This window comes from Asterias amurensis, chromosome 1, assembly GCF_032118995.1.
Source record: "Asterias amurensis chromosome 1, ASM3211899v1".
Lineage (NCBI taxonomy): Eukaryota > Metazoa > Echinodermata > Asteroidea > Forcipulatida > Asteriidae > Asterias > Asterias amurensis.
In genome coordinates this window covers 20,159,989-20,172,370 of record NC_092648.1, presented here as the reverse complement: position 1 = coordinate 20,172,370, position 12,382 = coordinate 20,159,989, and the positions used below count along the sequence as shown (strand labels likewise).

General features: G+C 36.9%; 2 protein-coding genes across 11 annotated transcripts in view; both read right to left on the bottom strand.

The window, feature by feature from the left end:
• Positions 1-7,341, bottom strand: part of LOC139936758 (uncharacterized) — a 204,797-nt gene extending 197,456 nt beyond the window's left edge. For all 9 annotated transcript variants that reach the window (XR_011786055.1, XR_011786053.1, XM_071931687.1 and 6 more), the window contains exons 1-2: positions 6,290-7,341; positions 4,185-4,481 (exon numbers count right to left, since the gene is read on the bottom strand). Coding sequence is in view for 7 of the 9 variants with exons in the window: in XM_071931687.1 (XP_071787788.1) it covers positions 4,185-4,266 (82 nt within the window). In the remaining 2 variants the exon portion in view is untranslated. The remainder of the gene's footprint in view (positions 1-4,184; positions 4,482-6,289) is intronic.
• A 1,365-nt stretch (positions 7,342-8,706) lies between these two features.
• LOC139936629 (uncharacterized) overlaps positions 8,707-12,382 on the bottom strand; it is a 52,095-nt gene continuing 48,419 nt past the window's right edge. For both annotated transcript variants that reach the window (XM_071931523.1, XM_071931597.1), the window contains one exon: positions 8,707-11,817. The gene's annotated coding sequence lies outside the window, so the exon portion shown is untranslated. The remainder of the gene's footprint in view (positions 11,818-12,382) is intronic.

Sequence of the window (12,382 nt, the reverse complement as noted above, 5' to 3'; positions counted from 1 at the left end):
CTGGTTACCGCGCCCTCTTTTACTGGTAAATTTAAACTGAGCAAATAACGCTAATGACCTTTTGTTGTGCAGCACACACAAACACACTGACAACAGGGACGTGTGACTTTTTGACATCTGTATCTAGGTCATATCAACGGTTGCTTGGTTGCCCTAACTAATGCCACTACACGCTGTCTATCCACAGGTTCTCCCATCCACAGATATACAAATTTTTGTGATCACCATGATTGAAATGTTGTAATAAATAAACTATCATCTGTTTGCAATAAACTGGAGAGAATTCAAGGAAGTACACTCGGCCACTTTGAGGGTGCCTAGGGTACAATGAAGAGCTGTGTTTTATCAATTCCAAAGTGTTCCATTTTACTGGGGGTTTTTGTGTGTGAATTATAGCCTAACTTCACAAGGCTGGACAGTCACTTCAAGGTGACGGCTACTTATTTAGGCTGTCACCCAAACCAGCTGTCACCAGGGGCACATAGCCACCTACTACTACTGGGGCTGTAACAGGGTTACCCCCTTCGCAGGCTGTACAAGGAGAGCCTGGCTGGCAGAGCAGAATACCCTATTTTTACGAAGAAATCATGGTCAAGTGCCTTGCTCCCAAGCAAAAGTGTCATGACCCGGTATCAAACCAACACTCTACCGCTGCTGATTGCAGAGCTTGGGTCCAGTAAACTAGACTGCTTTGCCACGACATGGCAAATATCTAACACTTAAAAGTTAAAAAACTTGGGTAGGCATAAAAGCTATAGAAGTCTTTAAAAAAAAAACAAGAAAATAAAGAATCTTGACTGAATAGTTTCGAAAAAGATCCCTCTTGTTCACACCTCACCATGTAACATATTATTCACTGTTTTTTTTAAATTATTATTCAACAAGCTTCCTCCTAAGTTCTTTATGTTGAAAAGCAAATGAATGTCCTCCAAAAACGTTAACCATTCTGTTATCCCATTGAAACAAATTAAGTAATGGATGAAAGCCTTGATGCATGGCGAGTTAATCATTGTATCCGGATTATTAAGAATGCACACTTGATAAGCTTCCCAGAGTTCTCAAGGTGACAGAAGGATCTGTTTATAGAATAAGGAGATGATGTGTCCTTGCTCTCTGATTGCAGCCAAGTGAAGATGCTTTTATGGCATCTCAACTAATGTTCTACTCTGTATTACATGTTACATGTTTTTTGTTCTCTGAATATGTCTCATCATATTAGCTCTGTATGTAAAACTGTTAATTTCCACATACGTAATCTATGGCGTATTCGCCGGTTTATTACACAAAGCGCTTGCCATCATGCCGTCAGAAGTCTGGTCTTGTCCCGTCTTGACTATGCCAACTCTCTTTTGGTAGGTGCCCGCAAAAATGACCTCGCTCGACTCCAGCGTCTACAAAACAAGGCCGCTCGGCTAGTGTTTGCGCGTGGCCGTGACCAGCCTTCTGCCGGCCTGATTGCATCGCTGCATTGGCTCCCTGTTAAAGAACGTATCAACTTCAAAATTTTCACTTATGTATACAAAATCCTCCACACCCAATCTCCATCATATCTGGTTGAACTTGTTCATTCCCAAAACTCCAATACTGCTGATGAATACAGGCAACGACTCCGCTCATCAGCTGATCAGACCCGGCTTTCCGTTCCTAGAACTAGACGGAAAGCTGGGGATAGCTCATTCTCCATAGCTGTCCCTCGCCTATGGAATGAGCTCCCCGCAAGTCTGAGAGAGGCGATCTCGTTGCCTGTATTCAAAAGCCTCCTCAAGACATTTCTTTTTCCCCACCCATCCTAGTTTGTTTGTTTTTCTTTTGTTTTGTTGTCATAGTCTCATGTTAAGCGCTCTGTTCTCCGTAGAGCGCTATATAAATGTTTCATATTATTTATAAAATTAGGAGATGTGTGTGTGTCCTTGCTTGATGCCTGTAGCCAAGTGAGTATGTTTTTAAGGTCTAATAATATGAACATCTTCTTTTACAAATTTTAGATTAAAGACACTGGACAGACAGGATTGGTAATTGTCAAAGACCAGTCTTCTCACTTGCTGTATCTTAACATAAATGCATAAAATACCAACCCGTGAAATTTGAGCGCGATTGGTTGTCGGAGTTGCGAGATAACTATGAAAGAAAAAAACACCCTTGTCACACGAAGTTGTGTGTTTTCAGATGCTTGATTTCGAGACCTCAAGTTCTAAACTTGAGGTCTCGAAATCAAATTCGTGGAAAATTACTTCTCTCTCGAAAACTACATTACTTCAGAGGGAGCGGTTTCTCACAATGTTGTATACTATCAACCTCTCCCCATTACTCGTTACCAAGAAAGGTTTTATGTTAATAATAAGTATTTTGAGTAATTACCAATAGTGTCCACGTTAGGACATGAAGTTGCAGTGACATTGTCTTGTCAATTTATTATATTTGATCAAGCACACATTATATTGAGGCTTGTCAATTTCAGTTGATTTTTCATCTACTTTTTCTAAATTGGCTGTTACTTTCAACTGATTTTTCAGCAATTTTTTTTTAATGAGGATTAACATTTTCTGCTGAATTTTCATTTACCTTTCTCTGCAAACTTTTTAAAAAAATTTGAAGAAAAAAATGGATTAATGCGACTTTAAGCCCAATGCTTCCTTACAAATTCATAAATTGAAAAGTTGTTCACGATTCATTGACACAATCCCACAACTTTTTTTCGGAAACTGTTCAAGTTTGCAAAAAAATGAACCCATGAAACTTTTATAAGCCAATGCTTCCTTTATTCATAATCCAAAAAGTTTGTCATGGTTCTTTTACACAAACCCACAATGCGGTCACAGCCCAGACCCTAACCCTATCATCTAAGTGTTGTGGTACCCCTCAGGGTTTACACCTCCTATCTGTGTACCCAGGGGTGCGTTGTTTGGCATCAAGCCAGAAACATAGTTATCACTCATAAATTCAGATCAAACACAGACTGTTGTTTACACAGTGTCTTGGTAAAAAGCGGGAATCTACAATAACTGAAAGAAACCTGGTCATGATCGGTTCGATATTGCTCCGAGGGCTCAAGCACATCCTGGTAGACTAGATCTGTAGATAAAAAATATTGTGACTTTTTTCTTTCCCTTGTTTATTTCTATGGGGATATACAGTGAAAAAGTTCTGGGATGGGGTTAAGTTGAGGTGGGGGAATTCTTTTTGTGAGCTGTTGATCTGTTGATTCAACAAAACCAACACTCTTTCAGCAAGCAGTAAATTGTAACTTTGACACTTTTCTTGGTGAACCAAACAAACAAACCCACTAAAATCTAGAGATAGTTGTCAATCACTATGCACAAATGTTCTATAAAGCAAGTTCACCAGTTCACCGTTCGTTATAAGGGACGATGGATTGATGTTTGCTTTATAGAACATAGTTTGTGATTTTTTTTTCAATACATATTTGTGCTAGTATATATTTTGTTTGTTTTGTATGTTGGTTTGCACATAAACATTTTTCACTCAGTCTAGTGCAGGTCACTAATGGTACAGCATTCACAAATAGATGACACGCTAAGATAAATTTAACATTATTTAACTACATGTAACAGCTGTAGTATTTAACAATTTGAGTCAGAGATGGTTCAAGTTCCTTATAAACAGATATAACAACAAATCTAGCCTATTTCTTCTGTTTTAAAACTAAAACTTTTTTTTACAAGTTTTTGATGGCATAGAACAGGGAATGAAAATGTTTATCCTCACGTTTACCCCCATGTAATAAAACCCATATTAATTGCTGTTAAGCATTATTTTTGTTGACAATGGGTTAATGGCACTGGACACGTCCGGCAACTGTCAAAGACCCAGTAAATTCTAACTTGGTGTATCCCAACATGCATAAAATAATAAATTTTGGCTCAATTGGTCATCGAATTTGCAAGAGAATTAAGAAAGCAAAACACCCCTGTCGTATTTCTTTGTGTGCTTTCAGATGCATAATAAAAGGCTTCAGCTAAAGTCTTTTATTATTTGACCGAGAAATTACCTCTTTCTCAAAAAGTACGCCACAATGTTTTGTATTATTATAATACCAATAGCTCTCCATTTCTCGTTTCCAAGTAATTTTTTACACTAACTATTATTTCTAGTAATTACCAAAGGTGTCCAGTGCCTTTATGAAGGAGCAATACAATATTTAATTGGTAGACAAAGGAACAAACCTGCAAGCTGTCTGATTTGAGACTGTATAACATGATCTGGTTGTGGTCCAGTGAATGTTAAACCTCTCCGTGGGGTAGCCATCTTCTAATCAATCCAACAATGTTGATCCATCGGACAGCGACAGATTGATAACATCCATGGGGGTCTTGGCGGCAACGACTGGTCGCCAGTCAATTGATGGTTACCAGGCACAGTTCTCTATCGTTCCTCAGTTTTCAACGGGAAAATTCTGAATGGAGAGGGTTTTGTCTGAAGCACGGTGTAGTGTGTACACACTGGATGGTCATCTGTGATCCCTGCAGGTTCAAAAGTCGGTTTTATTTAGTTTGCATTTATTTATGAGAGGCTACTTTTGAGTGAGGAGAACCTGTTGGGTGATTTGATATTATTAAAGCAATCCGGGTGTTCCGTGGACTATCATAGACCCAGTGATTGGGGCGCTAGATTCCTTTTTTTGAAATTTGACATTTTATATGAATGACCGATGTCACAATTTAGAAAAAAGGAATCTAGCGCCCCAGTCATTGGGTCTGGGATTGTCAATATCTTGACAAGAAACAAACCTCATGAAAATCTGCGTTTATTTTCAGAAAATGTGTGTTTGTGTCTGACTATCTGTGGTCTAATTGGTGATCAAGCAGTCAAAAAGATTTTGTTTTAAGTTCTATTTTTCAAATCCTTCAAAATTTTAGCTAAGTGATACCCAATTAAAAACAAGTACACTTAATCCCCCCAAAATATAATAAAGGCGAGAAAAAAAACAATAGAATCAAAATTGTTTTACACAAACAAATCTTATTCATCAGAAGGGTTTGCTTGGCTACAAATTTACATTAAGTAAATTTACATTAAGTAAATTTTAGTGACTAGTGTGACACATTGTCTGTGAGTCTGAGTTCTGGTTACCAAGCTTCTATTGCGTTAGTGTATAGGCCCCCTAGTGTTCAAATTTTTCAAAAACTAGTCATTTTACCGACCAATTAAAGGCAGTGGACACTAATTGAAAATTGTCAAAGACTAACCTTCACAGCTGGTGTATCTCAACATATGCATAAAATAACAAACCTGTGAAAATTTGAGCTCAATCGGTGATTGAACTTGCGAGATAATAATGAAAGAAAAAACGCCCTTGTCACACGAAGTTGTGTGTGTTGGATGGTTGATTTCGAGACCTCAAGTTCTAAATCTGAGCTGAGGTCTTGAAATCAAATTCGTGAAAAATTACTTCTTTCTCGAAAACTACCACACTTCAGAGGGAGCGGTTTCTCACAATGTTTTATACCATCAACCTCTCCCCATTACTCATTACCACGTTTTATAACTATTTTGAGTAATTAAAAACCTGTAGTGTCCACTACCTTTACAAAGAAAAAATTGCTTTCTCTTCAGTACCAATTCTCACTCTTCACTACTACTTTACTAGAAGGCATACTAGACTGAGAATTGGTACTAGTAATACTAGATAACATAGCCCTCCTCCCCACTGTGGGAGGAAGGTTACGTTATCTCAACTAACTAACTCTTTTATAATTATATTTAATGTCTGATCAATACGCACATTTGTTTGTTCTTCCTTCTTTTATCTGCAGCATGACAAATAAAAATTAAAACACTATCATCACCATTTATATGACATATGGAATGTACTGGTTCTAAGTCACCATCATCAGCATCCCACCCACACATGACCAACCCCATCGTGCTCTCTCACCATCTCATCCACATCCTTGTGACACTGACAGCTTCAAGATCTTCATCAATGAAAATTGTTTTCAAACCATGGAAAATTAAGTGTAGACCATGTTGTTGTATGCAAATTTAAGGCAGAAGCATCTGTTCATAATGATCCCACACTTAAACATCATTCATCAATGAATTGCAACCTTCAATTCGGCGTGTGAGTGGAACACAACAATGACTTAACCTTGACATTGTTACACATTGTATTTTGTAAATTCATAAACTGCATCCCGTCCGTCGATCCCGACTTGGACTGCAGATAGAAATGGCCAGAAGAGGCAAGGTCCATCTAGGAATAGTGATGCTTGGTCGAGTAGGTAAACAAGACAAAAGAATTTCATTTTGAACCGTTAAAAAGGCTTACCTTATTTCAACAATGGAGATGCGGCGTTTCTCATAATCACGGACTTCCCCCAAATTTGGACGCTGGTTTGTGACCGAGTGTTCGCGGCCGGCGGCAACAACAGGAGCAAACGTTATACCATCCACAGCACAGCGTTGGCGCCATACACGGGCTTTATGTGTAGTGCTTTACCACTTGTACTCGTGTGTTCACAATTCCAAACACATCGACCAAAGCTTTTGTTATTGTGTGTGACATTCCATGCCAGAATCACACTGTGTATGTGGGATTGTGTACATTACACCGCATGGTCTATCGTGTGTATTTTCCATGTACAATCGAACTGCAATTTTTTTCTACATGGACACGGTAACCTTTATTGAGGGCGGTATACCGAATTGTTGGGGGTGAATTTGAGTCGGATGGTCTTTTTAGATTTCCTTTCTTTATGGTTAGATTATCCTTTCAAGCGATTTTGACAACAATACTTTCATCAACCCTACAAAGGCAGTTTAGATTTCAAAATTCAAGTAATAAACCACAAACAAACAAAATTCAGTCAAGATTATAATCAATTTTTGGGGTTGAACAAATAAAAATTGACTAGAGTGGGACTAACTCCAACCAATTGAGTTATCTAGCGAGCCAATTTTTCTTTGTTCAACCCCAAAAATCATTTCAAAATTTACCCCATCAGTTTTCCTTGTGGTGTACATATATTGAAAAGTTTTAGTGTCAAGTTTTTATTTTACCACCAAACATCATGCATCTAGACAGGGTAGCCTTATAATTAGACCAGTTCGTACCCTTGAAACCTGCCCAAGTTTGAAAATTAGATGACTTGTAAACAAGAACTGTCATTTGCCAAAAGTTGTCATATCAATAATGGTGTCTATAATAGAAAATAGATGGGAACAACATTTTTCAAAAACTTGGCAACTTCCAATTAATAATGAATTCAGCCAAAAGTAAGCCTTAGATCCATAACTCGTTTTCCACAGTTCTTATTAAAGATGCTATGTCAGATTTTTTGCCCCAAACATAAAAAAACAAACATGTTTTGAGTAAATGGTATTTCAAAGAAATACTACTTCAAGTTCAACTTGTTTTTAATCTCACTAGAAAAATAATTTGCTTATACGTGTAGTGCTTTTAGGAGGAAGTGACTTCAGATTACCTTTGTTTCTCCCTTCTTCAAATTTAATACTAATATAAAGTGAAACACAAATATTATAATTAATTTGCTGTTACAAAAATTATAGTGTGAATAGAATCAAAATAGTTTGATCAAAATGCTCTTGACAAAAAATTATTTTGTAGTTCATATTTTACTATAAAACTGAGCATGAAATATTTTAACTGAATACAGGTATGAATAACTATTTCAGACAGCACTGAGATTTGTTTAATGCATGATATGAAACAATTCTTTTAAAGAATCAAAATAACTTTAAAATTGTCAAAATTTCCTCTAATTCAGTTGAACCTGTAAACTATGGTTAAAAAAATATATATACAGGGTGTCTCAAAAAAAAGGTAATCCTACTTTAAAGGGTTTTTATGGCCAGACTATATGTTTACCAGCAGAAAGCATGGCATCATCTTAAAGCTGAAACCTTGAGCTTTTCAATGATACATTTGGTTACATTCAAGGGTCACGCATCAGCGAGCACCATTGTCTTGAAAATGTGGTGCAAAAATGCAGTTGGTTCACTTTTAAACCCTTGTCATTCTGGCCTTCAGACTGAGTCTGTAAACCTCAGGTTGTCACAATGGTTCATCTAACGAAAGAACAGAGAATCTTTGTGGTCAAGAAATGGTATGAAACCAGAAGTTTGCAGGCTACACAGGATGCCTTTGGAGAAGCATTCCCAGACCGAGAACCACCAGCAATGAAAACAATCTTTTGTGGTCAAGAAACTGCAACAAAGGAAGTTCGGGAAAGCCAAGGACAGCGAGATCTCAGGAAAACATTGATACCCTATGACAGCAATGATTGACCACCCACGGGAGACAAGTGCAAGACGGAATGAGCCACACCACTTTTAATCGGATCACTCATCTGGACCTTCACTTCCATCTGTTCCACATCTTCACATCCGTCATGAACTTCTGCTTCCTGATCTTGCAAGAAGGCATACTTCTGTGAGTGTCTTCTTGAGCGGTGTGAGAGAGATCCCAGCAAACTTCTGGTTTCATACCTTTTCTTGACCACTCTGCTGTTATTAGCTGAACCGTTTGTGACAACCTGAGGTTTACAGACTCATTCTGAAGGCCAAAATGACATGGGTTCAAAAGTGAACCAACTGCATTTTTGCACCACAACTTCAAGACAATGGTGCTCACTGATGCGTGACCCTTGAATGTAACCAAATGTATCATTGGAAAGCACAAGGTTTCAGCTTTAAGATGATGCCATGCTTTCTGCTGGTAAACATATAGTCTGGCCATAAAAACCCTTTAAAGTAGGATTACCTTTTTTTGAGACACCCTGTATATTTCAAAGGGTTTATAATGTGTTTGTTAAAGGCAGTGGACACTATTGGTAATTATTCAAAATAAATATCAGCAAAGAACCTCACTTGGTAACGAGTAATGGGGAATCCTCAAACAATTCATCATTGCTCTATTACAATAAGAAAGTCAGGCTCAGTACTCCTTATTAGCTGCTTTGTAGCGCAGCGCAGCGAAACAGTTCTTGTTTTTGTTAATTTTGTTTTTATAGTAATCTTTTAAGTTTAAATTTTTCAGACAACCGGAAGTCATTGAATTAACACATGATTCGTTCTAAGGACCCTTTGCATAGTTCCTAATGAACAATTGCAATGAAACATTATTTTGAGTAATTTTGCACCTTTAAAGGCAATGGACACTATTGGTAATTACTTAAAATAATTATTAGCATAAAACCTCATTTGGTAACGAGTAATAGGGAGAGATTGGTGGTATAAAACATTGTGAGAAACGGCTCCCTCTGAAGTAATGTAGTTTTCGAGAAAAAGGTAATTTTCCACGAATTTGATTTCGAGACCTCAAGTTTAGAACTTGAGGTCTCGAAATCAAGCATCTGAAAGCACACAACTTCGTGTGACAAGGGTGTTTTTTTCTTTCATAGTTATCTCGCAACTCCGACTACCAATTGAGCTCAAATTTTCACAGGTTTGTTATTTTATGCATTTGTTGAGATACACCAAGTGAGAAGACTGGTCTTAGACAATTGCCAATAGTGTCTACTGTCTTTAAGTCATAAATTGCTTACTGAACGTGACATTTGCTAAATAGGTTTGTTTAAATAGGCTGGATAGATCATAACTGCTTTGAAAAAAAAACAAAAATAACTTCAAGATCAGTTGAGTAATTTGAAAATGTTATTAACGAAACAGGTATGCATTTGTGCACAAATGCAATCATGCACAAATGCAACCATGTGTCGTTAAAACTTGTTTTTAAATTCAACACATCTCAAAATTCAACAATTTCAATCACAATAATTAAATATTCATTAACAAGTTCTTTAAAGGCAAGGGACACCTTTGGTAATTATCAACGACCAGTCTTTCAGATGCCTTGATTCGAGACCTCAGCTGAGGTCTCGATCAATTCAAATATTTTAGTGAGAATCACTTCTTTCTCAGTTTTTAAACTACATTACTTTAGAGAGAGCCATTTCTCACGATGTTTCATACTATCAACAGCTGTACAGTGCTCGATACCTTTATGCTAACAATTATTTTGAGTAATTACCAAGAGTGTCCAGTGCCTAGAAAAAACATATTGCTTTTAGATTGGGCCCTTAAGCTATAAAAGCATATGTCAACATGAATCTGGGTGGAAACATGCAATTAGTGTTTAATGGTTGTGAGGTGCCCCTGCAAAACTGTGTAGCGCAAAACTGTGTAGTTTTTCTTTTACTTTGTGAACTACAATCAATGGTCCACCATTTTCTTTGTGGAGTAAAACAATTTGCTTCAGCAAAATAGCAAACTGTGTTACTAAAAGGGGGTAAAAGGGAAACCAGTAAATTTTCAAGTACAATTGTGTGGCTCACCATTTTCTAATTTTGAATCTTCCCAACCATATTCATTCCACAGAGAGCACATTCTAAAGCCCAAATTACCCACTCCAAAAGCAAAGAGCAGTGGACACTATTGGTAATTACTCAAAATAGTTAATAGCATAACACCCTAACTTGGTAATGAGTAATGGGGAGAGGTTGATAGTATAGAACATTGTGAGAAACGGTTCCCTCTGAAGTGACGTAGTTTTCGAGAAGTTTTTCACAAATTTGATTTTGAGACCTCAAAAATAGAATTTGAGGTATCGAAATCAAACAACTGAAAGCAAATTCGTGTGACAAGGGTGTTTTTTTCTTTCATAATTATCTCTCAACTTCTACGACCAATTGAGATACATCAAGTGAGAAGACTGGTCTTTGACAATTACCAATAGTGTCCAGTGTCTTTAAGTGTAAGGTAATTCAACATTTGCCAATTTGGGCAACAAAAGCGTTTGTTATGATGTGAATCTGGGTGGAACATGTTCTAAGAAGTAGGGCTACAAACTGTTTACACTAATGTGCTCAAATCTGTGTGGATTTCTTTTTACCTTGTGAACTAATGGTCTGCAAAAATTGTTCCTTTTAAAAAAAAATTTTTAAATGGAAACCACACAATTTCCTGGTATATTTGTGTGGTTTATTTATAGTGCTTGCTAGGAAATTAGATATTAAAATTTCTAATTTCCTAGCAAGCACTTTTTAAAGCCCAAACGCCCCTTCCAAATGCAATGCGTCTTTGGGCAATCCACATTGCTTTTAGAATTGGCACTTTGGGCTATGAAGCGTTTGTTTTAACAGGAATCGTTTTGAGAAAAGAAAAAACAAAATTTCCATGTATTTTTTTGCATCGTCATTTTTAATTTTGCTGCTTCGCTCAAAAGCATATGTGAATTGCATTTGGCAAAAGTTAAAACAAATATTTGAGTGACAGATGAAAATTGATGATGGTAATGTCTCTAAAGGCACTGGACCCTATTGGTAAATGTCAAAGACCAGTCGTCTCACTTGGTGCATAAAATAACAAACCTGTGCAAATTTGAGTTCAATTGGTCGTAAAAGTTGCAAGAAAATAATGGAAGAAAAAAACGCCCTTGTTGCACAAGTTGTGTGCTTTCAGATGCTTGATTTCCCCTCAAAATCTAATTCTGAGATTTCGAAATCAAATTCAAATATTCCAGTGAGAAATTACATCTTTCTCAAAAACTACTATACTTCAGCAGGAGCTGTTTCTCACAATGCTTTATACTATCAACAGCTCTCCATACTCATTACTTAGTAAGGCTTTTTGCTAATAATTACTTTGAGTAATTACTTACAGTGTCCAGTGCCTTTAGATACATTACCAACATGAACTAATTTTGACCCAACATTAAATAACTTACTATTAAACTGTGTTGGAAGATCGATCCAAGTCTCTTCCAATGAGGAGGCAATCCATTGCCAGCTTTCTCATGAATTCAGGAGCCATAAACTAGAAGATGTTATCAAAATACTGCAAAAATTAAAGTTTCAAAGGAAAAAAACATAAGTAAACAAAAACTGAAAAGTTTTCCAAAATACTAAGAAGTAGTATACAACTCATGAATTGAAAGATGGAGTGTTCTATTCAACGATGCGGAGCCGAGTTGAAAGGAACATTCCATCTTTAAATGATCGAAAATATTTGCACCATTGCACGAACGAAAAACATTCATTACTTGTTTTACATAACATCCAAGTAGATCTTTGTCATTTTGATTGAAGAACACAACATTCAAAACAAATAAAGCGTAGGCCTACAATTTCTAATTGTGACATAACAACCATTTCTTTTGGTTCGGCCTGTTGGATTCAACCATGACTATGTGCGTTCTTACAGCTTTTTTGTGATTAAAGCAGACGGCAAATGTATTATGTGCCTTGCAGTAACACAGCTGCATTACACAAGACACGCGCACGCAGTGATGTTTTAGGCAGAGTGCAATAGTACTAATTGGATAGATAAAAAAATGTACAGTGAATGGAATGAAAAATGCATGATGAGTGATGTAGCGTGCAACAGTACTTTCATTTGCTAT